This window comes from Zootoca vivipara, chromosome 5 (assembly GCF_965207765.1).
Source record: "Zootoca vivipara chromosome 5, rZooViv2.hap1.1, whole genome shotgun sequence".
NCBI lineage: Eukaryota > Metazoa > Chordata > Lepidosauria > Squamata > Lacertidae > Zootoca > Zootoca vivipara.
In genome coordinates this window covers 6,337,075-6,361,531 of record NC_142588.1, presented here as the reverse complement: position 1 = coordinate 6,361,531, position 24,457 = coordinate 6,337,075, and the positions used below count along the sequence as shown (strand labels likewise).

Below are 24,457 nucleotides of genomic sequence, written 5' to 3'. Positions count from 1 at the left end.
ATCTCTCTGTGAATGGAATTATGGAATTTAATACTAGTGGGTGTTTTAGAACTTTTGTACAGTTTTCATTATGCTACCTGCCCTGGATCTTTGATGTGGACTTGATGCCAGTGTAAAAAGACTGGCAATGTTATGTGTACTTGGGTTGGTTTCAGCTCAGATTGTTCTTGCAACTTCTTTGGAGAAGCGATGATTGCCATCTATATCAGACTGGCTGAGGAAAGACAACTAAACAGGCCCTGCTCTAAAATCTTGGAGATTAACTGCACAGAGAGATTACTTGGACAAACAGAGTTTGTTCACTGATTACCAGAACATAAATTGCATTTGTTGTATAAATTTGTAAGGATTGTAGAAAAATAGAAAATTTTAAATGAAAAATTGCTAAGAAGGAAATCAAGGCCAAAAGAAAAAAGAGGTTTCTTGAAGAACGCTTCTAATTCATTTGCTTTGCCTGATTTTCAGCAACAATTGTACATTGGTTCCAGACATGGATTGGCTCAGCTCTCGCTACACAGATGTCACACATATGGCAAGGCTTGTGCAGACTGTTGCCTTGCCAGAGACCCCTATTGTGCTTGGGATGGAAATTCATGCTCCAGATACACACCAACATCTAAAAGGTGAGTGATATCATTCCTGTCTTGACCGAGCATCTAAGAGCAGCTTCATATGTGACCCCCATGATTTAATGCAGAGCTACTCCTTCCCAAACTGCTGGGTTAACCTGTGAAGCTCTGGGCTCTAAGGGATGAATTCAAGGCTGGCATTAGTGATGGAGGACACCAGGATCCTCTGTCACCATCTGCTTTGCTAGTTCATGTACAGGTAACCTGGGTAGGGTCAACTAAGCTTCACTCAGAGTAGACCAGTTGCAATTAACAGACCTCACTCAGTGCACAGCCATTAAAAGGTGTTGTGTTCAACCTGGCATCAGGCAATACATCTGGGACCTGAAACAAGCTTTTGCTGTGTGGGATGCTGCTCTTTGGGATTCCAGGAGCTCCATTCCATTCCATTTTCTCTTCCCCCTGCCCCAGATTTCTGGGTATTCCTCACCCCACACCACCAAAGTGGGTCAGGATTCAGTAGCACACACACAGTTCTCATTGGAATGTTTTCCAGGTTTCCTTCTCCCACAGGCTTTCCCCCATCCACCCACTTTTGTATTTCTGCCAGGCTTGGAGTACCCCAAGGAAAGTTGACTGTGACTATAATATAAGTGATGCCTTATTCTTATATGTAATCTGATGTTACTTTCTGCAAGTGAGGAACATTAATGTGCAACTTCCCTTAAGCTCCACCCCACATCCAAAGAACAGCAGGCATAATTTCACAAACTCACGACAACCTTGATTTTTCCAGGCGTGCAAGGAGGCAAGACGTCAAATATGGAGACCCAGCTACCCAGTGTGGGGATACGGAAGATAGTAAGTATCTGCATCTTTGTCTCCAAAAAGATAGGTGAGGGGCCTATGAAGATGTGTTCAGATACCAGAAGTGTAGCCAGGCTGTGGTGACTCTTGTGTAGACCAAAATGCATTTACTTCTTCAATTCAAGGACTGAATTAGAGTATTGGAAACAACCTCTGGCTGGCACTCATTGGTAGATGGATGCACAAGCAGATCCATAAGCAGCACCCTCAGACTTCAAGTGCTAATAGACCGAGCAAGCCTCTTGAGAGTTAGCCTAGGGCTATAGTGAGCTTGCTGTTGGCAAAACCGGGGTCCATAGATGCGCTCCTCCTTGTGAAGTGATGCAACCTGGAGGCAATTCAGAAATACAGAAAAAGGAGAGAATATCCTTGCAGGCAGAGAACTCAATACAAGTAACTTGCACTAGGCATGCTTTAACTCATTCACACAAAAAATAGAAAGGGGGCAGGTGTCTTGGGGGGGGGAGAAGACTTTTTGTAATCCCACCTGCCAATGAACCCAATGTGTTCTGACTAGAGACAATTTTGGCTTTATGCTGTGTAGGTTGAGAGTCGCCTGTATTCCATTGTTATGCCTTCACCAGGAGTAGAAATAGTGAACAGGGAAGTCTGTGGAAATCTGGGAAGCAACTTGGGGCAAATATGCCCCCCCCCAAAAAGAATAGCAGGTCCGGTTGGCTGGTTCTTGCTGTATACCTGAACTAACAATGAGCTAGTTGGACTCTCTGCAACCCTTCAAGAAACACAAAGAAAGGAATAGTTCTGGAGATGATGGCCGTGGAAGAGTTAACTGGTGTCTATGTAAGTACTATAACTGAATGTGAGAGGAACACAACAGCTTTCCAAGAGCAACGCAGGAGGTCGGCTTAGGCAAGTGAGCCAAATAAGCAGAATTCCCCCAAGGAAAAACGAGGAAGCACACTTTTTTCCCATTCCCTTGGCTTATTTCCACAAGCAACTTTTTGTCAAAGATCTAGCATCTTAGTTCCAGCTATCGAGCTATCCAGGCCTTCTTCTAATTCTTCCTTGATAATTAAACAATCCTCTTCTTAACAACGGCCTACTGTCTCCCTCCACTATGGACATTGATGGGCTTGGCAAGCAGTCTGGCTTGCTCCCCTGGCAACTGGTCTTGTGGTTAAGATGACATTTCTGTGACAACGTAACGTAACATTTTAAATGTTCAACAGGGTATTTTGGTTTCCTTTCTTAAACAGAACAATAGGGTCCCCTGCCCTGAACACACATTTGGTGTATTATTTGATCCAGGAAGAGCAACTGTTTTCAATTGCTCCTCTGTTATTTCAGTTACAGCTCTGCTGTAAACTAAAATTAAAGGGCCATCAAATGGACCCGAGTAGAAACAGGGTGAATGAGGGCTTCAGCTTTCTGTGCTGCCACTTTGAGAGTGTAAGCAGTGACCACAAGGTCAAGAAAGTTCTCTTTCTGGAATGAGCCAGTTGACTTTGTCCTGTAGACTGATAGGAGTTGACACAAAATAAAGCACCGTGCAGTTATGGACTGTGGGAATGGAACTCCTCATATAAGAGCCATATTTAATGTCTTCTGATCTGCATGGTACAGGTCGTGTTCATGGCTGTATGTGGGCCTGTTCTTTTCACCTTGGCCTTTGCCCAGAAACTTGGCTTAGATGGAAGCCCATGTGCAGGTACAGCTCTCTAATCTGCCTCAGTGGGAGACATCTAGGAAGCAGGTTTTTACTCCTTCCTCATCTTCCCAAATGGGGAGAAGGTCCAGGCAAAAAGTATTTAAGCAAGTTTGGTTTCATTTGGAAGGATGCCACAGGAAGCCCGTGGCATTTTGCAATATTTGTGTTTATTTATGAATGTATGCAAGCAGAGCATTGAACACAATCTGCCTCCCAGTAGGATTTTATTTTTTCCTACCCACGCTTAGTTTGCCTGCTCCCTGTGGCTGGAGGGATGGAATCAGGATGAAGAAGGCAACTGTTCTCTAGCCTTACTCAGCCGTGTACCTGAAATATCCCTAACAGAGAAATGCTTCTGGCAACTTTGCTCCTGACTGTTAATGGAAGTCTGAAGCAGAACATCTGGCTTTGTTAACATCCTCCTGTACAAACTCAGAGTCTTACAACACCATGTGACCATGGGGAGTTCTTGAAGGAAGAACAGGGTGGAAGATAAAGACAAGGCTTGTCAAGCTTTGTGCCCAGGGTGGGCTTCTTCCACCACAATGGTAGCAGGGAGATATCCCAAAAGACATTTTAGTTTAGCGTATCCATTGCTATATCCTGTGATTCAGGTCAAGTGGAGCTCAAGGTTGGTTCCAATCACTCTCCAGTTTCCTGACTGTGTGCATTCACACCCCGAGCAGAAAAACACACAGAGAGATTCTGGCCCTGAGTCCCTCTTCCACCTAAGGATTGTTGTTGAATCATATATCACTTCAGAGAGTTCTGCCAGACACTCCTGGTCTGTGTTTATAGATTTATAGTCTGTTCCTCCTCCAGGCAACCTTGAATGGCTTAAGCTGAAAAAACATTTGCATTTATTTATTAGTTATCTTTGCTAGTTATGTTTGTTAAGAAGTGCACTTATTATTTGTGAGCTGCTTCAGAAAGTCTAAGATTTCTCCCAGGGGAGGAACTTAGTTCTGGGATGGGTGCCTCAAATGCTTACTTTTCAGTGGTGGAGCAAATTTAGAGTTCAGGTTCCACTTTGCCACTAAGGAAGTCTGTAGCAGTCCTTCTGTTAACCCTCTTCCTAGAGCTAGCTGCCGGCCAGCAAGATCACTGTATCCTCCTCAGGGTTCCCAGTCTCATTAAATAGAGAAGAAGAATTCCTCTCAGAAAGGCTATAGATCAGATTCTGATTCCATCAGTGGTTTAATTGAGAGGAAATGACCAATTCAGCCTTAAATGGCACTGTTATAAACTGCTTGCACCAGGTTGAACCATAGTGTGTGGTGCTAAACCTGAGGTGCCTCTTGTTTCCCTTCACAGTCCATGCGCTGCTCTAAGCATCTGTTCTGCATCAGCTATGTTTTCCCTTCACTTTAAGAAATCGGGGCAGGGTTAATCTCCTGTACCATGTTTGCGTTCCAGGCATTAGTCATGAAACCACTGATGAAAAGGTGATTTTTGGCATCGAATTCAATTCGACGTTCCTAGAATGTATTCCAAAGTCCCAGCAAGCTTCCATCAGGTGGTTCATTCAACGCTCTGGAGAAGATCACGAGGAAGAGGTACGTTTGCGATCATTAAGAATGTCTCTTCCCTCTGGAAAACTGCTAACTCCATGGTCAAAGGCAGGGGTTAATAGAACGAACAAATAGAGTCTCCCTTGCCTCAGCTCACATACTTGGGAATGCTCCAATAATATCACAATGGAATATCAAGGCCGAGAAGACAATCCCTGTGCAATTAGCAGCCTTCCTTTTAACATTACGCATGGAGTTTTGGATATTCACTGTAATGTTCACACACACTTCAATTCTTCCATCCAGGCTAAATGCTGGGCTCATCACAGGAACCACATACAAGTCATGTTCAAACAAATCATGCAGAGATGACTGAAAATGGTCACAGAGATGGTGACCACCTTTCTCCATTCATTGTTTATCTGTGCATACATCTCCTCTGGAAGCTCATTTTCCCCAGGGGTTGGGAGGGGGAGAAGCACAGACAATTAACCTCTCAAGAGATGAGCGTAGATAAACAACAGAAGCTGAAAGAAAGGCTTTTGATTCCCCTGTGGCTTTCACTGCTGGTCTCTGGGGAGCTTATGAAACTCTGAGCAGTTGGAACCTGGCTTACTTTTTACGCAATGAGCATAACATTTGGTGATGTTAAATTCTCGAGAATAATCTTTTGGAGAATGTTCTTGACAATATTCTCCCAAAGATTATTCTCGAGAATTGAACATCACTAAGCCCATCCCATAACATAAAGCATGTATTCCGTATTCATAAAATCAGGTCCTTGCCTACTGTAAACCTATCAAAATACAAAAATTTTCATGTTTCGGAAAACATGCAGAGGCAGACTTTGGGGGATCTTTGGGGCAAAACGTTCACCAAAGGGTTTTGTTTTGCTTTGTTTTACAGTAGGGGGGGGGAATAATAATAATGTGCCAGGTGAAGTTCTTGGATGATCTTAGAAGTTATGATGGAACATGATGGAAGGTGTACCTTTAGACCCTGAATCATGCATTTGTGTGCTCGTGTGTATATAATAATAATAATAATAATAATAATAATAATAATAATAATAATAATAATAATTTCCCCAGCCACTCTGGGTGGCTTACAACTGAAAATGTATGTGTGTATGCATTTAATAATTCCATAAAATAAACTCTGTTGCCATTTGTTCCGACTGAGCACAGGTTTCCTGGGAGGAAACAGAGGAGCAAACATAGATGTGGATAAGCCCTGAGATTCTTTAGGGAAGTCATGTGCTTTAAATGTGCTTTAAATGTATGGTACTCAGCCTTTCTCGTTGTTGTTTAGTCGTTTAGTCGTGTCCGACTCTTCGTGACCCCTTGGACCAGAGCACACCAGGCACTCCTGCCTTGCACTGCCTCCCGCAGTTTGGTCAAACTCATGTTCGTAGCTTCGAGAACACTGTCCAACTCAGCCTTACTCTTCGTAAAGTCACAGTTCCTTCCCATTTATTTAACAACTTTTCTTGCTTTCAGTCTTTCTTCATCCCTTTCTCTCTCACATACACTTTCCCCTCCTTTTGTAACCATGCTCCTTTTTAAAAAATAAATCATCTTAAAGGCTACCATATTTCAGGATGATGATGATGCCACCTTTTTGCACATTGTGCCCAGGATACTACCAAGTGAAGTGCTGTAATAGCTGCTGTGATGTTTCAGCGGATCTTGTAAATGTCACTCCAGAAACAGAAGGGTCATGTGTTGTTCACGGTGACATGCAATACCGTTTCCTGAGGGGAAGGAGAGGGCAAAATCCAGGCATTTGGCCCAGCAGGATGCCTCCCTGGTCTTCACCTTTCAGGTCATGCTTTGGAATCCCACTTCCAGTCAGAACAGGGTGTGGGGAGAGAACAGGATCTCTGCTGGTCCCGGAGCTGTCACCAGGTCATTCTGTCGCCAGTGGGAGTCCAGCTCCCTGCAGTCTGAACATTTTTTTAAAGGGTCAAGAGTCAGTTGCTTGGCACTCTCATTCTAGTGTTGTTGAATGAAGGCCGTGTTTGTTCCTGTGGTTTGAAAGTTAGTCACTGACTTATCACAGGAACTATGTAGGTTGAGGGAGAGGTGACAGAGATGAATTAATCTTAATAACATCTGTGATATTATTTGTTCATAATGCTGTATTCTTAGTTTTAGATTTTATGATTTAGGTGGAAATTGGTTTTTTTTCTTTTGTTGTGTACTTTTTGATGTGTTTTATTTATTGTTTATGACTTCTGTTATGTTGGTATTTATGTAAATCTTGTCATGTTGTAAGCTGCCTTGAACATTGTTTTAACTATGGAAAGGCAGCATACAAATAAAAGGATGATGATGATGATGATAAAGCTATAATGCATCTTATGCTCTTCTATTTACAGTGGACCCTCCAGATACGAACCTAATTCATTTCGGGGGTCCGTCCGCAACCTGAAAAGTCCGTATCCGGAGGCGCCACTTCTGCGCATGCACACGGCACGATAGAGCGTTTCTGCGCATGCGCGTGCAGCGAAACCATGGAGTATACACTTCTGGGTTTGCCACGTTCGCAACCCGAAGTTTACGTATCCGGAGGGATACGACAGTAGCGCTATGACTGTATTTATTCCTCATTAAGTTATTCTGCACACATGATGGGTAGGGCCAAAAAAGAAAAGAAAAGAAGAAGCTCTGATTTTTTTATTCGTTTCTTCAAAGGGGCCTCTTGTGAATATATAATATCTGAGCCCCCCCCCCTTGCATTTGATTGGCCTCAATGAAGAATCCCATGGAACTCTTGCTTTGCCAAACTGCCGTGTGTATTTCCAGGATATGTGACAAACCGTTTTCTTCAAATGACAACTGCGAGTTCCTGTTACTCCTTCCATTCCTTCATGTTTACAGTTGGCCAGATGGAACTGAGTCAGAAGAAGTTTTTCTTCACCTGCTCCATCAGTAATCTATTTTTTCATGTGTCTGTTTTATGTTGTTTGGAGTGGGCAGCGGCAGTAAAGTCTAGTTGGCAACCGCAATTGCAGAGTTCAGTAATGGTGAGTTCAGCCCTGCGCTTGCTAAACAGTTAGTAAAATTCACAGCTGGGAAAAGTGGCATGATGGTGGGATCTTGGCAGGACTTTTCAAAAACATGGATGGATGGATGCCCATGTATGCAAAAGGATGTTTCACTTGGTAATGACCTCACCTCCTGGATTTTGTTAGTTACCATTTCTGAGGCTCCTTATTTATTATTGTCTTGAGCAGAAAACTCAATGAGAACATTTTGTGGAAATAGTCATGGATCACAAGAACAAAATGGATGCATTAGATGTGACTGGCAATTCCTCTAGGCCAGTATTCCATCTTCTTGGCTGTTTCCTGGTTGGGGTGAATGGTGTGGCGCTGTCTGTGCCAACATTCCTAGTTTCCAAGGATTGAAACAGCATCTGGAATTTGCACTACAAGAGTTATGAGTGGCCGATACACATCTGGTGACAGCGCTGTTCACAATAGCAAACTAACTAGAGAACATTTCCAATACATTGGGCGTACTCTGCCAGTGCAACCTCCATGTGGAAACATAGGAATTGGAGCAGCGAGAACTCGTACGGTAGTCACATGAAATCATGGTAGTCTACAACTGGTGCCACGGGTCCTTTGGGAAAACACCTCAATGTATGCAAAAAATTCTATGAGCAAGGACACAGTGTTGAGGCCTATCAACAGATTATTTCAGGGTAGTAATGGATAGTCCTTGTAGGCCTAATTAATTGAGTTTATATCCTCCCCTTCCCCTCGAAGGAGCCCAAAGTGTCAAAACTCATCCACAATTTTTTTTAATTAAAGTATTCTAAAATCAGTTAAAATATTCTAGAAAGAGTTACAGTCATAAACATTCTTTCATACCACAATCTCACGGTTGCCAGGAACAGTATCCTCCAGCCACTAAGTGCCCAGATAAACAGGACTGTTTTCAAATGGGGAACTACCACTGAAAAGGCCTTGTCATGAGTCAATGCCAATTGGGCACCACCAATGCTAAAGGCATTCATTTAGGTACTTTTAGAGTTTTGCATGTTTTACCTTGAATTAGGCCCAGCAGCTCCCTGGCAGCCAATGTCGTGCTTTCGGACCAGTTGCACATGATCCAATCAGGTTGCCCAACTTGCCAGCCTAGCAGCCACATTGTGCACTAGCTGCAGCCTCCATAGAGTCTTCAACGGCAACCCCAGAGCTTTTATGGAAAAAAGTATCCCTTAATTAGAAGGCATTGTATTTCCCTTTGGAAATACAAAAAACAAACCCAACAGTTATTCTATTCCATCTCCAGCAGTAAGCTAACTGAACTCTCAGGTATGTTTTGTGGCAGACAGGAAAAAAAATGTGTTTGTCTATCAGGAAAGCTAGAGATTAATTTTATAAATGTGTTTGGTACCGAAACAAGAGACCAAATGACATAAATATATAAATATTAATAAAAATATAAATATATTTTCTCCCTTTTCATTTTTTTTTGTTCCTTGTGTAACTCAAAAACTGTTCTGCGTAACTCGAAAAACTTTCACACTGCATTGTTAAATTTGATTGGTTATATTAAGAAGTGCTAGTGCTAGAAGTGCTAGAAGACAAGCATTCCTGAGATTGTTGGATGAGGGGCTTGAAAACTCTGAGTGATTTAGAAATGATGCGTATTAATGTTATTACCAGCAGAGCTACCTACTTTTGACCTCAAAATATAGGGTGAGTTTCAGAATGGCCTAAGAGATGAAAGCAACAGTGTTTTCCAAAAATAATTCTCCGTTTGCCCCAACAAAAAAAAAATGAATGCTTGCTTTTTGTTTCCACATTGCATTTAACCTGCTTGTAGCCTTTATTTTACCTCCAGTGCTTTTGCTGATTAATGAAGGAAAGCAGCCTTTGAAGCCACTCTCTCCTCACAGACAGGTGCAATATTTTAACAGTGGAAGAGCTGCTGTGGTTTGTAATGATGGGAGCTTTCAAAGCACACCATCCACAAAGGGCAAGTGGCATTGACCTAGCCTGATTGTAGGCGCAGTTTTGCATCCTCTGTTAATTTCTTTCTTCACTGCTTTGAGGCTTTCTGTCCAGAATACTTAAATATGACTCTCCAATTTGGACTGAAGAAGGCAGTTAAAATAAATGGTATTTTAGTCCTTTGTAATTATTCTAACATTGTTGTTTGGTCATGTCCGAGTCTTTGTGACCCCATGGACCAGAGCACACCAGGCACTCCTGTCTTCCACTGCCTCCCACAGTTTGGTCAGACTCATGTTCGTAGCTTCAAGAACACAGTCCAACCATCTCGTCCTCTGTCGTCCCCTTCTCTTTGTGCCCTCAATTTTTCCCAACATCAGGGTCTTTTCCAGGGAGTCTTGGGAGTCTTCTCTTCTCATGAGGTGGCCAAAGTACTGGAGCCTCAGCTTCAGGATCTGCCCTTCCAGTGAGCACTCAGTGCTGATTTTCTTAAGAATGGATAGGTTTGATCTTCTTGCAGTCCATGGGACTCTCGAGTCTCCTCCAGCACCATAATTCAAAAGCATCAATTCTTCGGCTATCAGCTTTCTTTATGGTCCAGCTCTCACTTCCATACTTCACTACTGGGAAAACCAGTAGTGATGTATGGAAGTGAGAGCTGGACATAAGGCATACTTAATTTATGAGAAAAATGCATTCCAATCTCAAAAATGATTGGCAATTGAAAGGTTCAGGGAAGACAAATTAGGAATTAGAAAACATATTCCCTCAAAGAATAGTGGTGGCATTGAGTGTAGGTCTACAAACTATCTGCAGCCACAATTATTAAAGAGAACATCCAAATGTAGCTGCAGTTTCTAGGGACTAGAAACATGTAACAGACAACATTGTTGGCTTACTGCCCTGTATATATGTTGTTGTTGTTGTTGTTGTTGTTGTTGTTGTTGTTGTTGTTGTTGTTGTTTTGGGCTAATGACCCTTGGGGTCCCTTCCAACTCTACAGTGATATAGTTCTATGATTCTAGATTTTTATTTCCACTATTGGAGACAGAAAACTGGCCTAAGACAGATCCAACAGGACAGCTCTTACAAATGGCTTGAATGATTGAAAGCATATAGTTACCTCAGGATCATAGAATTGAAGAGTTGTAAGGGCCCTTGAAGGCCCCAAGGTATCTCAGCTAAAGCATCCATTACAGATGGCCACCCAACTTCTGCCTTTTCAAGCAGATTTTTATCTCCAAAGAAGGAGAGTCCACAGCTTCCCGAGGGAGACCGTTCCATTCTTGAACAGCTCTTACTGTCAGAAAGTTCTTCCTGTTGGAATCTCCTTTCTTGTAACTTGAAGGCATGGGTTCGAGTGATAGGAGGCATAGGCCAGTGACATCTTGAGAGCCCCTGGCTTAGATTACTAGGCAAGGACAAAAAAATACATCAGTGAATCAGCACCACATTCAGAGTGAATGTTTTTTCCATGGCTGGGAAAAGCCATTGTGCACTTCTGGAGTTCCAGCAAGTTAGTTGATTCTTTGTTAGTTCATTTACTATTATTCTATGTTGCTGGAATTTTCTGGAAGCTCAATTTGTTACTATTTTCCCATAGATCTGAATGTGGCCTAAGTTCAGTTAAGTCTGAACTGAATCCCAGTGTGAGAGAGGCTCAGGTTTGGGACCAGTGAGCAGAATTCATCAGAAATTAATCACAGCTAAATCCCATTGGATTATGTGGGATGTAAGCATTATATACAATTTGTGTTTATGCAGCTGATTTAAGCAAACTGCAGGGGCTGGGCCATATGGTTTCCTGCTCTATCTGCGATGGTCCCCAAGGATGTCTCAGTTCAGAGAATGTCTTGTTCCAGCAATAGTGTTTGAGCTCTCATTTCTTGGAGTGGTGCTCATGATCATGGGAGCTGTTTCAGGAATCTCCACCCAAAAGTCGCACCTGTATCTTGGAGCCCTCATTTCAGGGAGAAGGTTCTCTGCGGGAATTTGTCCCTGGGGCTGCCTGGGAAGCATCTTTAGGTAAAAATGATTGTTCAGATTGGCCCTTCTCCATGACTTGATTGCACCCAATATGGATATGAAACTATGTATACACTTGAAGTGGGCTTTTTCAGCCACGTTCCACCAAACATGGCTGTAAGTTCCATCAGCTTTGGTTCCAATTAGTTCAATATGGCAGGCAGTGAAATCCTATACAGTAATACCTCGGGTTACGAACACGATCCGTTCCGGGTCGTAGTTCGTAACCCGAAAAGTTCGTAACCCGAACCGCCATTTTGCGCATGCGCAAATCGCGCACGCCGCTTCTGCGCACACACGCATGGCGAAAATACTTCCGGGTTTGTGCAGTTTGTAACCCGAGTTGTTCGTAACCCGAGGTGTTCGTAACCCGAGGTACGACTGTACATGCTTATTGATATGCCTCACTGAATTCAATGCTGCTTACTCCCAGGTAAGTGCATATAAGATTGAAAACTAAATCTCTATAAAATGAAGAGGGCCCTATATAGTCTTTAAACAGCTCAGTTATATCAGTAACACTGGAACTGATATAGAAAGGGAATGAAAGCCATCCAAACAAAACAAAATCAATAATGTCATGCAATTGTCTTTGTATCCACCTTTTTTTGTCTGTTCTCTGGATTTAAGGGACCATTTTTCATCTGCCTCCCAGAAACTGATACAAATTAAGCATCTGTATGAAAGGTTAAAGATCTAGTAGCAAGTAATGAAATGGCAGGTGTTTATGAAACTCCAGAGTCCTGAGAGGGCGTAAAATAAAGAGGAAAGGCAGAATGAGGGCTGAACCTCTGGGCAAGCAGGATACGAAAGAAATCAAGGCGGGAGGGAAAGAGAGCAGTGAAGCGTTGCCCAAATCAGTCATCATTTCATCCTGTCAGAAGATAATAGCTAGATGATAGATAGAGATAGATAGATAGATGATAGATGATAGATAGATAGATAGATAGATAGATAGATAGATAGATAGATAGCTAGATAGATAGCTAGATAGCTAGCTAGCTAGATGATAGATAGATAGATAGATAGATAGATAGATAGATAGATAGATAGATATAGATGATAGGGCAGCCATAATTCAGGACCATTTAACACAGTCGCCGTCTTTTTATTCTAAAATGGGACCGCATCCCATGTGTTCCATCAGTTGCAGTTCTCTTTTAATTTACAGTCATACCTCGTGTTGTGTCCACTGCAGGTAGCGTTCTTTCATGTTGCGAATGCGGCAGACCCGGAAGTATTTACTTCCGGGTTCTGCCATGCGTGCATGCGCAGAAGCGTTATGCGTGCTATGTGCAGAAGTGCTCTATCGCGCTTTCACGCATGCGCAAAAGCTCCACTCAGGTTGGTGACTTTTTGGGGTGTGAACGGTCGAGGTAGCACTGTATGCTTGTTGGTAAGCCTGGATTTGCCTCTGTGATCTGTGAAAAGGCCTCCAAAACAGGGTGCAACCAAGACTGTTTTATCCATTGCAAGCGAAAAATGAGATGGGGAGTTATCACATATAAATATAGTACTGTAGTTGAATAGGATGGGGGGAGGCGATGCTGTAGGGGGTTAATGTGTGAGTAATGACAGGGCGGTTGACAAGCTGAGATAATAATAATAATAATAATAATAATAATAATAATAATAATAATAATAATAATATATTATTATTATTTACGGTATACCCTGCCCATCTGGCTGGGTTTCCCCAGCCACTCTGGACGGCTTCCAACAGAAATATTAAAATACAATAATTTATTAAACATGAAAAGCTTCCCTAAACAGGGCTGCCTTCAGATGTCCTCTGGTAGTTGGTAGTCTGGTAGTTGTTTTTCTCTTTGACATCTTGTGGGAGGGCGTTCCACAAGGTGGGTGCCACTACCAAGAAGGCCCTCTGCCTGGTTCCCTGTAACTTGGTTTCTCTCAGCGAGGGAACCGCCAGAAGGCCCTCGGCACTGGATCTCAGTGTCTGGGCAGAACGATGGAGGTGGAGACGCTCCTTCAGGTATACTGGACTAAGGCCGTTTAGGGCTTTAAAGGTCAGCACCAACACTTTGAATTGTGCTCGGAAACGTACTGGGAGCCAATGTAGGTCTTTCAAGACCAGTATTATGTGCTCTCGGCGGCCGCTCCCAGTCACCAGTCTAGCTGCTGCATTCTGGATTAATTGTAGTTTCTGGGTCACTTTCAAAGGTTGCCCCACATAGAGTGCATTGCAGTAGTCCAAGCGAGAGATAACTAGAGCATGCACCACTCTGGCGAGACAGTCCGCGGGCAGACAGGGTCTCAGCCAGCGTACCAGATGGAGCTGATAGGGCACAGCCCCTAGTAACACATATTTGACCTATGGAATTCATTGCCACAAGCTGGCTTTGGAAAAAGATTAAACATGTTCACACAGGGTTGGCCTATCAACAGCCAATAGCAATGGGAGGAGCTTAATAGACATTCCATGTTCAGCAGATCTCTTAATGCCCAAAAATGCTCCATCGGCTTCATTCATTGATGACCTCCCAAAAGCTTCTGGCTGATTGGAAGAAGGATGCTAGACTCAGTGGCCTTGGTCTCATCCAGCAGGACCCTCTTTTGTTAATTATTTCCCACTTGCCTTAATGTTATCATCCATGCTACCTTCATACATCAAATGACTGTCAAGTCCAGATTTCTTGGTCCTGTGCTTATCTCTCTCAGGCTGTCCCTTGGATTCTTCCAACCCACTAGATCAAATGCTAATCTCTTTCTATTCCTTTTTTTTCACTGAAATGCTTGTAAATATTAGCTGAGGCAACAGTGCAATCATTATTGATTCATTCCTTTCCTTTAGGGCTTAAATAAATCTTGGCCACTTACTTGTATGAGTTTTAATCAGATAGAGCAGCATAAATGTCTATTTGGATGAAGTTAACATTCTTCCTTTGTTATTAGATGATGCATCAATGTGTCATAATGGGCACAAATATTCCCTTCCATGCATGGGAGGAGAGAGGTCTTATCTAAGAATGTAGCTGCCACCAGCCATGCAAATACTTACATTAAAATCAACTTTTAACCTAAGTTGAAAGAAATAAAAATCTTACTTCCTGCTTAAATGAAGAGCATCTCTTTCATGGATCAAAAGATTTCTCATCAATTAATCTAACTGATTATCAGCACAATTTATACATGTCAATTCTGAACTAAATCTTGTTGAGTTACATGCGTTCAGGATTGCAACCTCAGACTAAACATTGCAGCCCTACTTTTTCCTTTGCTCAATTCTATCAAATTCTTCCTTAGGGGAGAACCACACACAAGGTAGCATTCACTTTACCTACAGAGTTTTGTAAACCTCCTTTTCCAGACTAAGAGTTCCTTAGCTATAATGTCTTGATTTCATTTCCGGGGTTCAAGCGCTCCCTGGTCATGTTCAGCCCACAACGCTACTGATATACAAGATGGATAAATGAGAAGGCAGGGAGAGGAATTTAACCAAGGAAAGAGAAGAAAGGATAATAAGTAACAGATCACTAAATTAGATGAGCTGCCCCACAAGGAGAAATTACGCACAAAAACATCCCTTAAGATGTTTCCTTATGAGCATTGCATTACATTGCTTTGCTTAAGTTTAGTGAAAGAAGATACAGATAGGAGCCACAATATCTGACAGGCCACTAATGCTCTCTACCTTATTTGAAGAGGCAGGTCCTCTTCAAAACTTCCCTTTCCACACAGTTTGGGTACAAGCCAGGCAAAGCTAAGCACTCTCAAGACCCACAAACTTCAGCTGGAGAGAACTATGCAGGTAACTCTCCTCAAACTCTCTCGTGTGGCCGCTGGCTAATAATCTGGGGGCTCTGGATCCAGGGCTGGATTAACCATTAAGTAAAATGTGCACTTAAATTTAAAGTGCTTAGGTCATCAAAGGATGGGGGGGAGGGGCACCACAGAAAATTTACATTGCCCTATTTACCATGGATCATACAGAGCAGATACCACAAAAGAAGGCTCCGGCAATAAATGAAAACATTACATCATCATCATCATCATCATGATGTAGTTATAATAGAGATTAAGGGTTAACAAAATTAGAATTTGGTAAACGGTCCACTGAGGCTCATGGGATCATTCACTGAGAGTGAATGCAGCAATGCTCAGTTGCCAGATTTTGGGAGGGGATTTCTTCAAATGTGGAAGTTTTTTAAAGGCCTTGGCAAGAATTTTGGAGATAACGTTTCATTGTTTTTTGTCAGGGAGCAAAATATTAACAGCAAAGATTTTGGAGGCAATTGATGTGTCAATTTACAATGAAATTGTACACAAACTTACACATCATTACAGGGACGCGGGTGGCGCTGTGGGTTAAACCACTGAGCCTAGGGCTTGCTGATCAGAAGGTCGCCGGTTCGAATCCCCGCGATGGGGTGAGTTCCCATTGCTCGGTCCTACCTCCTGCCAACCTACCGGTAACAGTTTGAAAGCACCTCAAAGTGCAAGTAGATAAATAGGCAGCACTACAGCGGGAAGGTAAATGGTGTTTCTGTGTGCTGCTCTGGTTTGCCAGAAGCAGCTTTGTCTTGCTGGCTACATGACCTGGAAGCTGTACGCTGGCTCCCTTGGCCAATAATGCGAGATGAGCGCGCAACCCCAGAGTCGGTCACGACTGGACCTAATGGTCAGGGGTCCCTTTACCTTTTTACACATCATTAATTCGGATGCCACATGCTATGTTGTTTGTGATAACTGATAAAGGAATCACCCTAGAGTTTCATTTTCTTTATTACCAATTCTAAGGCATAATGTAAAAAGTGAATGACAGTTGATTGCCATGTATATAATAGTGTGATTCTGTTAAGTTTATTAGGACAGTGTTGTTTTTTTCTCATGTGGTGGTGGCAGTGACCAAGTTCATCTCATCACATGACACAAGGGGGCCTCACAACCTGTATCCACATGCTGCTACATGAGTTTGAGTCCATGCTTCCCCAGAGGACTTGAACGCTAATTTCTCAGCTAAGTTTCCGCACTTTCACTCATATGTGCATCATAAGTTTAGTGCCACAAAAAAAATGTGAAAATAGGATTCAGTCATGCTGAACTTTACAAAATAATCGTAGAAGGCAATATTGAGTGTAGGCATTTTCTTTTGTATATTTTTAACGTTAATGGTCTCAAATTGCTCAGCTGAGCGTTCATTTTCTCAGGTGAAGAATATTAAAAATCCCAACAGAACAACTTTGCAGCAAGGCAGCCTTGTCTCTACTAAGTATAGAAGCAGATGTATGATGCAAGAATAGTTTTGAGGATCTGATCAAAGATTCTGCAATTAGAAAAAGTAGGAGATTTTTTAAAAATATAAATAAAGTGGAAGTATACGAAAATAAACATTAATTTCCATTTTACTGTAGGTTTCATTTCATTTCAAAAAAGCCCATTTTATTTTACAGTTTATCGTTGCTTCTATTTTGAAGTAGATATTTAAGTGCTTAGGGCCTCTAAAGGTCTGAATCCGACCCTGTCTGGATCTCATTGCCCAAAGCCACATTGCAAGGTGAGGGGCCGGACAAAATTGAAACTGGAAGCCCTCCCTGGCCGCCAGCTCTATGCTTGGTTACTGGATCATACACACATCCTTTTCCAGCAGCTGTCTTGTGGTCTGTGATGCAGTCTATGGGTCGGTGGGGTGGCATCCAGACAGCTGCACAGATCTCTCTCTCAAGCCATGGTCCCGTTTGCATGGTAGCAAGCCAGGCTATGTATGTATATTCTGGAGGGAGAGGGGGAATTGTCCACATATTTTTCACATAAAGAATACAGTGTGCAGTCTACCCAGTGTGAATAAATTTAATTTAGCCATCTTCATGCCTCCTGACTATATTCCTTCTGAAGTTTGCTAGAAAGGCACATGTGCGCTTCGGGCAGTTTTCCAGCTTCTCTTTCTCTCTCTCTTTTCCCCACACGCCCTCATTTTTTTTAAAAAAAGAGTTAAGCTTTCACAACAGCCTTGTGTCTCTGAATAGTCCCCTTGTACAACGAGCATGGTGCTGAGATTTCTGAAGGGTCCCTGCTGCTCCATGCTACACAATCGGGCTGAACTTTCTTCCCTCCCTGCTTTTCACCCCGTGGGCCTCAGTGTGGCAGTAGAAGAACGCTTCTGCAGGCCACTTTGTTTTCCTGACACACTGAGATTTCCAAAGGACCTGGGAGCCAGGACAGAAATCCCTGGTTCAAACATTCCCTGGGTCGCCAAGCCAAGCTTCCTTAGCCCTATGTTTGCAATTGGGGGGGGGGGGACTGTGCTGAGCAACCTTACAGAGATCATCCATGGGGAATCTTTTTGAGCATTTAAGAAAAGCACTATATAAAGCAAAATAAAATAAAAATTCCTTCAGTAGCACCTTAAAGACCAACTAAGTTTTCATTTTGGTATGAGCTTTCGTGTGCATGCACACTTCTTCAGATACTTCAGATGGATTTGCCAAGCATGCACATGAAAGCTCATGAAAGCTTCATGAAAGCTTCACAAAAGCTGAAGGATTTTTTTTATTTTGCTTTGACTCAGACCAACACGGCTACCTACCTGTAACTAGAACTATATAAAGCGTGAGTCTTCTTCTTCTTCATCATCATCATCTTCTTCTTCTTCGGTTGCGTGCCGAGGTACCAAGACATCCCCCCAATAACTCACACTTCACACAATATTTTAGGTTTAAGGTTTTTGGCATTAATTTGGCCACAACTTTATTTAAATACAACTGAATGTGAGGGGTTGCTTAGGCATTGGTTCTTGCCGTCTGTCCCCTGCCTGGGACAGATCTGACTCCCACTAGCCTAGTAGGGGAGCCAGTAAGTAAGCACCCTCTGGGAGAGATCGGGGCAGGGGCCCACGCCCTTGACCTCATCCCTCAGATGCTCCCCGAGGCTCATGCGCGGCCCTGGCCCCTAGTGGGGATAAACGGACAAACATGTAGAGCCCCAGGATTCCTTTAAAGGAATACCCCTAAAGGCAGCAGCAACGATGAGGGGCAGGCGCAACCAAAATCCGTACCCCTCCACCATCCAATTTGAACCAATGCCTAACCGCCAACCTTACAAGTTGTGACTTATTGCAGCGTAGTAGGCAAAAACCACCTGGCACCAGCCAATCAGCCCAGTGGCAAAATTCCTACCAGGCCCCTGATCCAAAACAGGCGACCCCATGAGAGGCGCAGCAAGGTCAATGCAAAAACACCTAAAATTAGTGGAGGGCAGGCGGGAGATTCGTTGCGAGCAGCAAAAGTGGAACTGAAAGCTGCTCGCTAAGCATATATAGGGTAAGGCTGTCAACCAATCATTTGCTACAGGCAAATTTCCCCAACAACAGCACATGTGGCCATCCAAACTGACCCGCCTCTCCAACCCTGGGATGTCTTGTTAACCCTTCCGCAACCCATGTTCTCCTCTATGGGGAGAACCTGCTTGACCACTCGTAGCCGAGTAAGGTTGTCTTCCATGAACACGGTTTCAACAATGAGTCCGTAAGTGACTGTGGAGGCCAATTCTGGATCCACAGTGGGACATTGGTTTCCAGGTGGGAGTTGATCACGGTGTGGATTTGCCAAGCATGCCTTCCTCTTAGCACAGTTCTCCCTTGCGTCCTGAGTTCGAGTGTCTTCAAAGCCCATGACACCTTTGATAAAGGCTGTTCTCCAACTGGAGCGCTCGCAGGCCAGTGTTTCCCAGTTGTCAGTGTTTATACTACTTTTTTTTTTTTTAGATTTGCCTTGAGACAGTCTTTAAACCTCTTTTGTTGACCACCAGCATTTAGGCTTTCCATTTTTAAGTTCGGAATAGAGTAGTTGCTTTGGAGTGTGTGAGTAAGTGCCATTCAACCCTCTGTGGCTTAGAGTGCTGGCAGGGTTGAACTGGATGGCCAGCCATGGCTGCAGCCACCGCCTTGCCCCTCTCACTGACCAGGGTAGAAGTGCGGGGAGGGCAAGAAAAAATCCTCCTCTCTATGTCAGCTACCATGCTAGCACAGCAATGGAGCCCTGGTTGTGGCTGCTGTGGTGTCACGGGACAGCAACATGGGCATTCACAGGATCTGCCCCTCTCTGCACATGAAACATACATCCTATCACTTTTTATAGGATCTCATCTAAAGCAGTTTACATTGCAGTGGATTGAAGCTGATTCCCAGCTGCAAAATCCTGCTAACTATACCAATCTTCCTGCTCCGGATCAGGACCACCAGCTCAAAACGACCTGTTCAAGTTAAGCATTTCTGATTTGGCAAGATTATATTGTTTCATCCTTGTCTTCACTCATTGACAATTGCCTACCTTTTCAGTAACAAATTCTGACATTTTTGTCGTGTAACCACTATAATTATTACTTAAATGTTAAAATGTCAGGAAATCAAATGCTGGCTTTCACATCAGGAAATGTTTACTGCACTTATGTCGATTACAAGATGGTTGTGGTTTTCCCGTTATTTTTAATACTGTGTATTCTATGTTATTAGCAGACTTGAAGACAAACTGTTTAATACCTCAGTGACTGAAACATATGAAATCGTTAATACTAAAAATACCACCCCACCCCCTGGACACCAATTAGAATTTGAAAGGACAGGGGTTCAATGTGAATTCATAGCATGATTTTGGAAAACTACATGTAAAAACAAAAAACCCATCACTTCTGAATGCCACCCCAGCAGTTTGAAGCAAAGTACCAGTAATCTATTCATGAACCTGGTCTCTACATGAACCCCTATGACTCCTGTTTGCAGCACAAACACCAACAAAACACACACTCTTGTCCCAGATACAGGCACAGTGGACTATATGAGATATTACAATTCCTGTTTCATTGCAGTGTCCATTGCTTTCTGTTCCTCCATTTTCTCAAATTCCCCCACCTTCTCTGTGTCGACAGTAGTCAAATTTATCTTTTCTTTTGGTGCAAAAGAATACAGTTATATTGTCAAAGGTGGATTTGGCACCTTAGCAGCCAAATGAAGAAAAAGTTATCTATATGGGATAGTCAGGAAAGAGAAGTTGCTGAATTGGAAATCATTACCAAGCTTAAAACCATGGAACCACCTGGGATGAATAAAGACATTGGATTCTTATCTCATTATGCATGATCAAGCTTTCTTTAGCACCTCAGCCCTTGCTCCCCCCCCCAGGACTAATTGCAGCCATCAGCAGCCGTTAACAGCCATCTACAGGTTTACCACTCCCATCAGCCCATCACCCATTCCCACCCACCCCCACCACCCTCTGTATATATATAGGGTCTGACACTTCTGTTTCTAGTGTATCTGAAGAAGTGTGCATGCACACGAAAGCTCATACCAAAATAAAAACTTAGTTGGTCTTTAAGGTGCTACTGAAGGAATTTTTTTATTTTGCTTCGACTCAGACCAACACGGCTACCTACCTGTAACTAGTTTAGATAAGGTGTGTGATGGTTAAAACTGAAGCTGAGCAAGGAAAACTCAACTCAGACCTCATTGGCTCTCTGTTCCGGGCCAGATCTCTTTGTCAGCTGTTCCTTCTTCACCTTTGACATTCACTGCAACTTACAGAAAACTTCCCTTTTGTTTTCGTAAGCCTTACAACAGTATTTGTTTCTTTCCATCCACAGCTGAAACCGGATGAAAGGATCATCAAGACGGAATATGGGCTGTTGATTCGCAGCTTGCAAAAAAAGGACACGGGGGCCTACTATTGCAATGCTCAGGAGCACACGTTTGTGCGAACTGTTGTGAAGTTGAGCTTAAATGTCATAGAGAATGGGCAGATGGAAAGCTCCCAGAAGACAGAGGATGAAGAAGGGCGAGGGAGGGATCTGCTAGCCGAGTCCCGGCTGCGGTACAAGGATTACATCCAGCTTCTCAGCAGCCCCAGCTTCAGCCTGGATGAGTACTGTGAGCAGATGTGGCACCGGGAAAAGAAGCGTCAGCGGAACAAAGGAGGGCCCAAGTGGAAACACATCCAGGAGATCAAGAAGAAAAGGAACCGCAGGCATCACCAGCCGGCCACCCCACACACTGCGCCCACATCCACATAGTCTGCATATTTTATTTAAAGAAATGACTCTTTTGTGTTGTTGTTGCAAATGAGAACAATTTTGTTAGTTTTATGGGCCCTCCCTTTCGATGTTGCTTCTCTCAAAGAGACCAGTCCATGCCTAGTCATTAATGTATATGAGACTCTCCCCCACCACCCCCCGAAGAAGAATACACTAGCAATGTGGGAGAGACTTTTTCGGGACTTGTGTGCTGTTCCGATGTCCCCTGGTTTCAACTGAGATGACTTCCTTTGCATCTCAGGCTCCGGAGAGTTAATTTATGTGACGTACCGAATGGCTGCTCTGTTGTTTTCTATTTAAAAACATGGACAGTGGGCTGAATGAACAACTGCTAGGTTTCACCGCACCAGGCTGGTTAAAGTGCCGGGGTCTGTAGAAAAGATAGAACAATCAATCACAGATAGGCCATAACTCCTTTGGCTTAGATAAGACCTCTTGGGCTGAGCACACCACCCCTTCCAGGGCATGATCCGGCACACTGACCCTGCCTGTGGAGGCGTTGACACATAGAAATGGACACCAGACACCATTGGCAGCATCGTGTGAGGGATTCATCCACACAGCTGACAAAATTGAACCCTTTCTGTTCCTTCCTAGGCCTAAAGTTGTAGCCTGGTAAGTTGTAGGATCTTGGCCAGCTTCTTGGCCATCCCTCGAGGAATGTCCCTCCCAGGACCTTTATCACACGGGGTCTCAGGGCACATAGGTCCACTTTGGTATTTTCTGGCTGGGTGGACTGGGCGGATCATAGCACACGCAAATAAATGTAATCCTCACTTTTTCGGAAGACATGTAGAACTTCATTCCCTAGAGTGTAAGTAGCAACCAGTTTGAAGGCCATCTGCTGAGGTGACCTGTTGACTCTAATTGGACCTGCCAGCGAAGATGGTCGAGAGTAAAATTCCTTAAGAAGCGAATGGGAGTTATGCACACAAATCCTATTAGTTGGTAATGAGATTTTTGCCAGCACCTCTCCTGTCTGTTTCTTAAGACATTTTTACCCATCGGTATCACATCTCACCTCTGCTACTTTAGACTCCTTTGTTGGTTTGCATTTGCTTCTTTGATGCAAACGGCAGCACAAATAAATCCACCAAGAGGAAAACGCCATTTGCCAGCCAAACCTGGCAGAAGCAGCCTTTGTCCTTAGCTGTGTATTCTTTTTGTAGAGGCCTTATGCATTTTAGAGGCAGGGGTGCATTGGGGAAATTAATGCTTTATATTTTTATTGAAATGAAATGAAAACAATGTCCATGTGTAAATAACGCACAAGTTAAGAGTTGGGCAGCTTTGTAATTTTGTAAAATATTCCTAGTTTGTTTATAACTTTTCTGTTGTTTGGTAGATTCAGTTTTCCTGACAGAATTCAGTTTTTCCTCCAGGAGAGTTCTGTGGCCATGTAGCCTTTTGGCATTAGTGGAGCTGGTTTATAATACCCATATTGAGATCAAACAAGAGTCGCATCTCATCATCTCAAGGCTTGCCCCTACGTTGAAGTGCCTTCTTACCAGTTTTCCTCCTTTCTGCTGCCCCCACCCACCCTTTTCGCTTTTCACGCCTTTTTGGGTGTGAAATGACAAATTAGCTACTTCCTCACATGGAAGAAAGCTTTGATGGATACCAAAAACGACAGACTTTCCTCGTTTCTCATGCATTCTACTCATCTTGGGAGCAAAGTCTATGGGAAAGCCATGTAATTGGCGTGCCGTTCATTAAAGCAAATTCATTAAAGCATTGACTCTCAGCCCTGGAAAAAATTAGCAGTAGTAATTGTCTGTTGCTCTGTATATGTACCTACATTCCTTCTGGTTAATAATTGTACAGATACTTTGTGTTTTGCATTTGTTTGTTTTTTGGATAAAGGGATACACGTATGGAAAATATGAACGTTAATGATTCGCATCCTCATAATTCCCATTAGAAAATAACCATGCTGGGCTCCTGCTCCTAACTGATCTTAAAAGGGTATGCACCTGCTCCCACTAAGTAGTGCTGCACTATAGCTCATATAGGCTCCTTAAAGGTTTGATTGTACAGGGGCGTTTTGAACCATCATTGCATTATGGGGTGCTGGTTTTTTCCCCCAGGGTGGTTTCCTTTTTTAAAAAAGACTCCATTAAACGAGCATTGGGTCAGTTAGACCCCTATTAACGTGGTGGTGCATAATCAAGTTAATTAATGACCACAACACAATGGCATAGCTGCCAAGTTATCCCTTTTTTAAAGGGATTTTCCCTTATGCTGAATAGGCTTCCTCGCGAGAAAAGGGAAAACTTGGCAGCTATGCACAATGGACACTCTAATTTAGCAATATAGCCACTGCTTTATAGCAGTGGCATAGTGTGGGTTGCCAGTGCCCGGAGCAAGGCAAGTTTTTGAGTTTGGTGTTCTGTGCAATATTCAGTTGAATGGAGGGTGGGTGGAATCTCCGAGAAAGATAGAAGGAACCTGTGATAATGGGGCTATTACCAATTCCTAGTACCTTCTCTATATTGTTTTGGCTCCACGACAAATCAATATTTTTTAGTACAAATGTTCAGTATTTTAGGTATTAGCAGAAATTTGATTCTCATATCAATTTAGTAATTTATTTTTTTTTACAAAATTGGATTATTTTTTTAAAAAAAGAACAACACACAATCAAAATGTGCATGGAGAGAGAGAGAGAGAGAGAGAGAGAGAGAGAGAGAGAGAGGAGAGAGAGAGAGCTGGTTTTAACAGGATCAAACATTTTAAAGGGCACTGGAGGCCACTGAAGGAGTTAGACAAAGCAAACGATGTTGAGGAAAAAAAAAAGCCATTTGCT

The 24,457-nt window shown here is 43.1% G+C and overlaps 1 protein-coding gene across 2 annotated transcripts in view; it reads left to right on the top strand.

Annotated features, from left to right (window-relative positions):
* SEMA3D (semaphorin 3D) overlaps positions 1 to 23,538 on the top strand; it is a 165,634-nt gene extending 142,096 nt beyond the window's left edge. For both annotated transcript variants that reach the window (XM_035137527.3, XM_088669983.1), the window contains 4 exons: positions 466 to 623; positions 1,366 to 1,430; positions 4,522 to 4,661; positions 21,205 to 23,538. In XM_035137527.3, the coding sequence (XP_034993418.2) occupies positions 466 to 623; positions 1,366 to 1,430; positions 4,522 to 4,661; positions 21,205 to 21,630 (789 nt within the window). In that variant the 3' untranslated portion in view covers positions 21,631 to 23,538. The remainder of the gene's footprint in view (positions 1 to 465; positions 624 to 1,365; positions 1,431 to 4,521; positions 4,662 to 21,204) is intronic.
* The last annotated feature ends 919 nt before the right edge of the window (positions 23,539 to 24,457 follow it).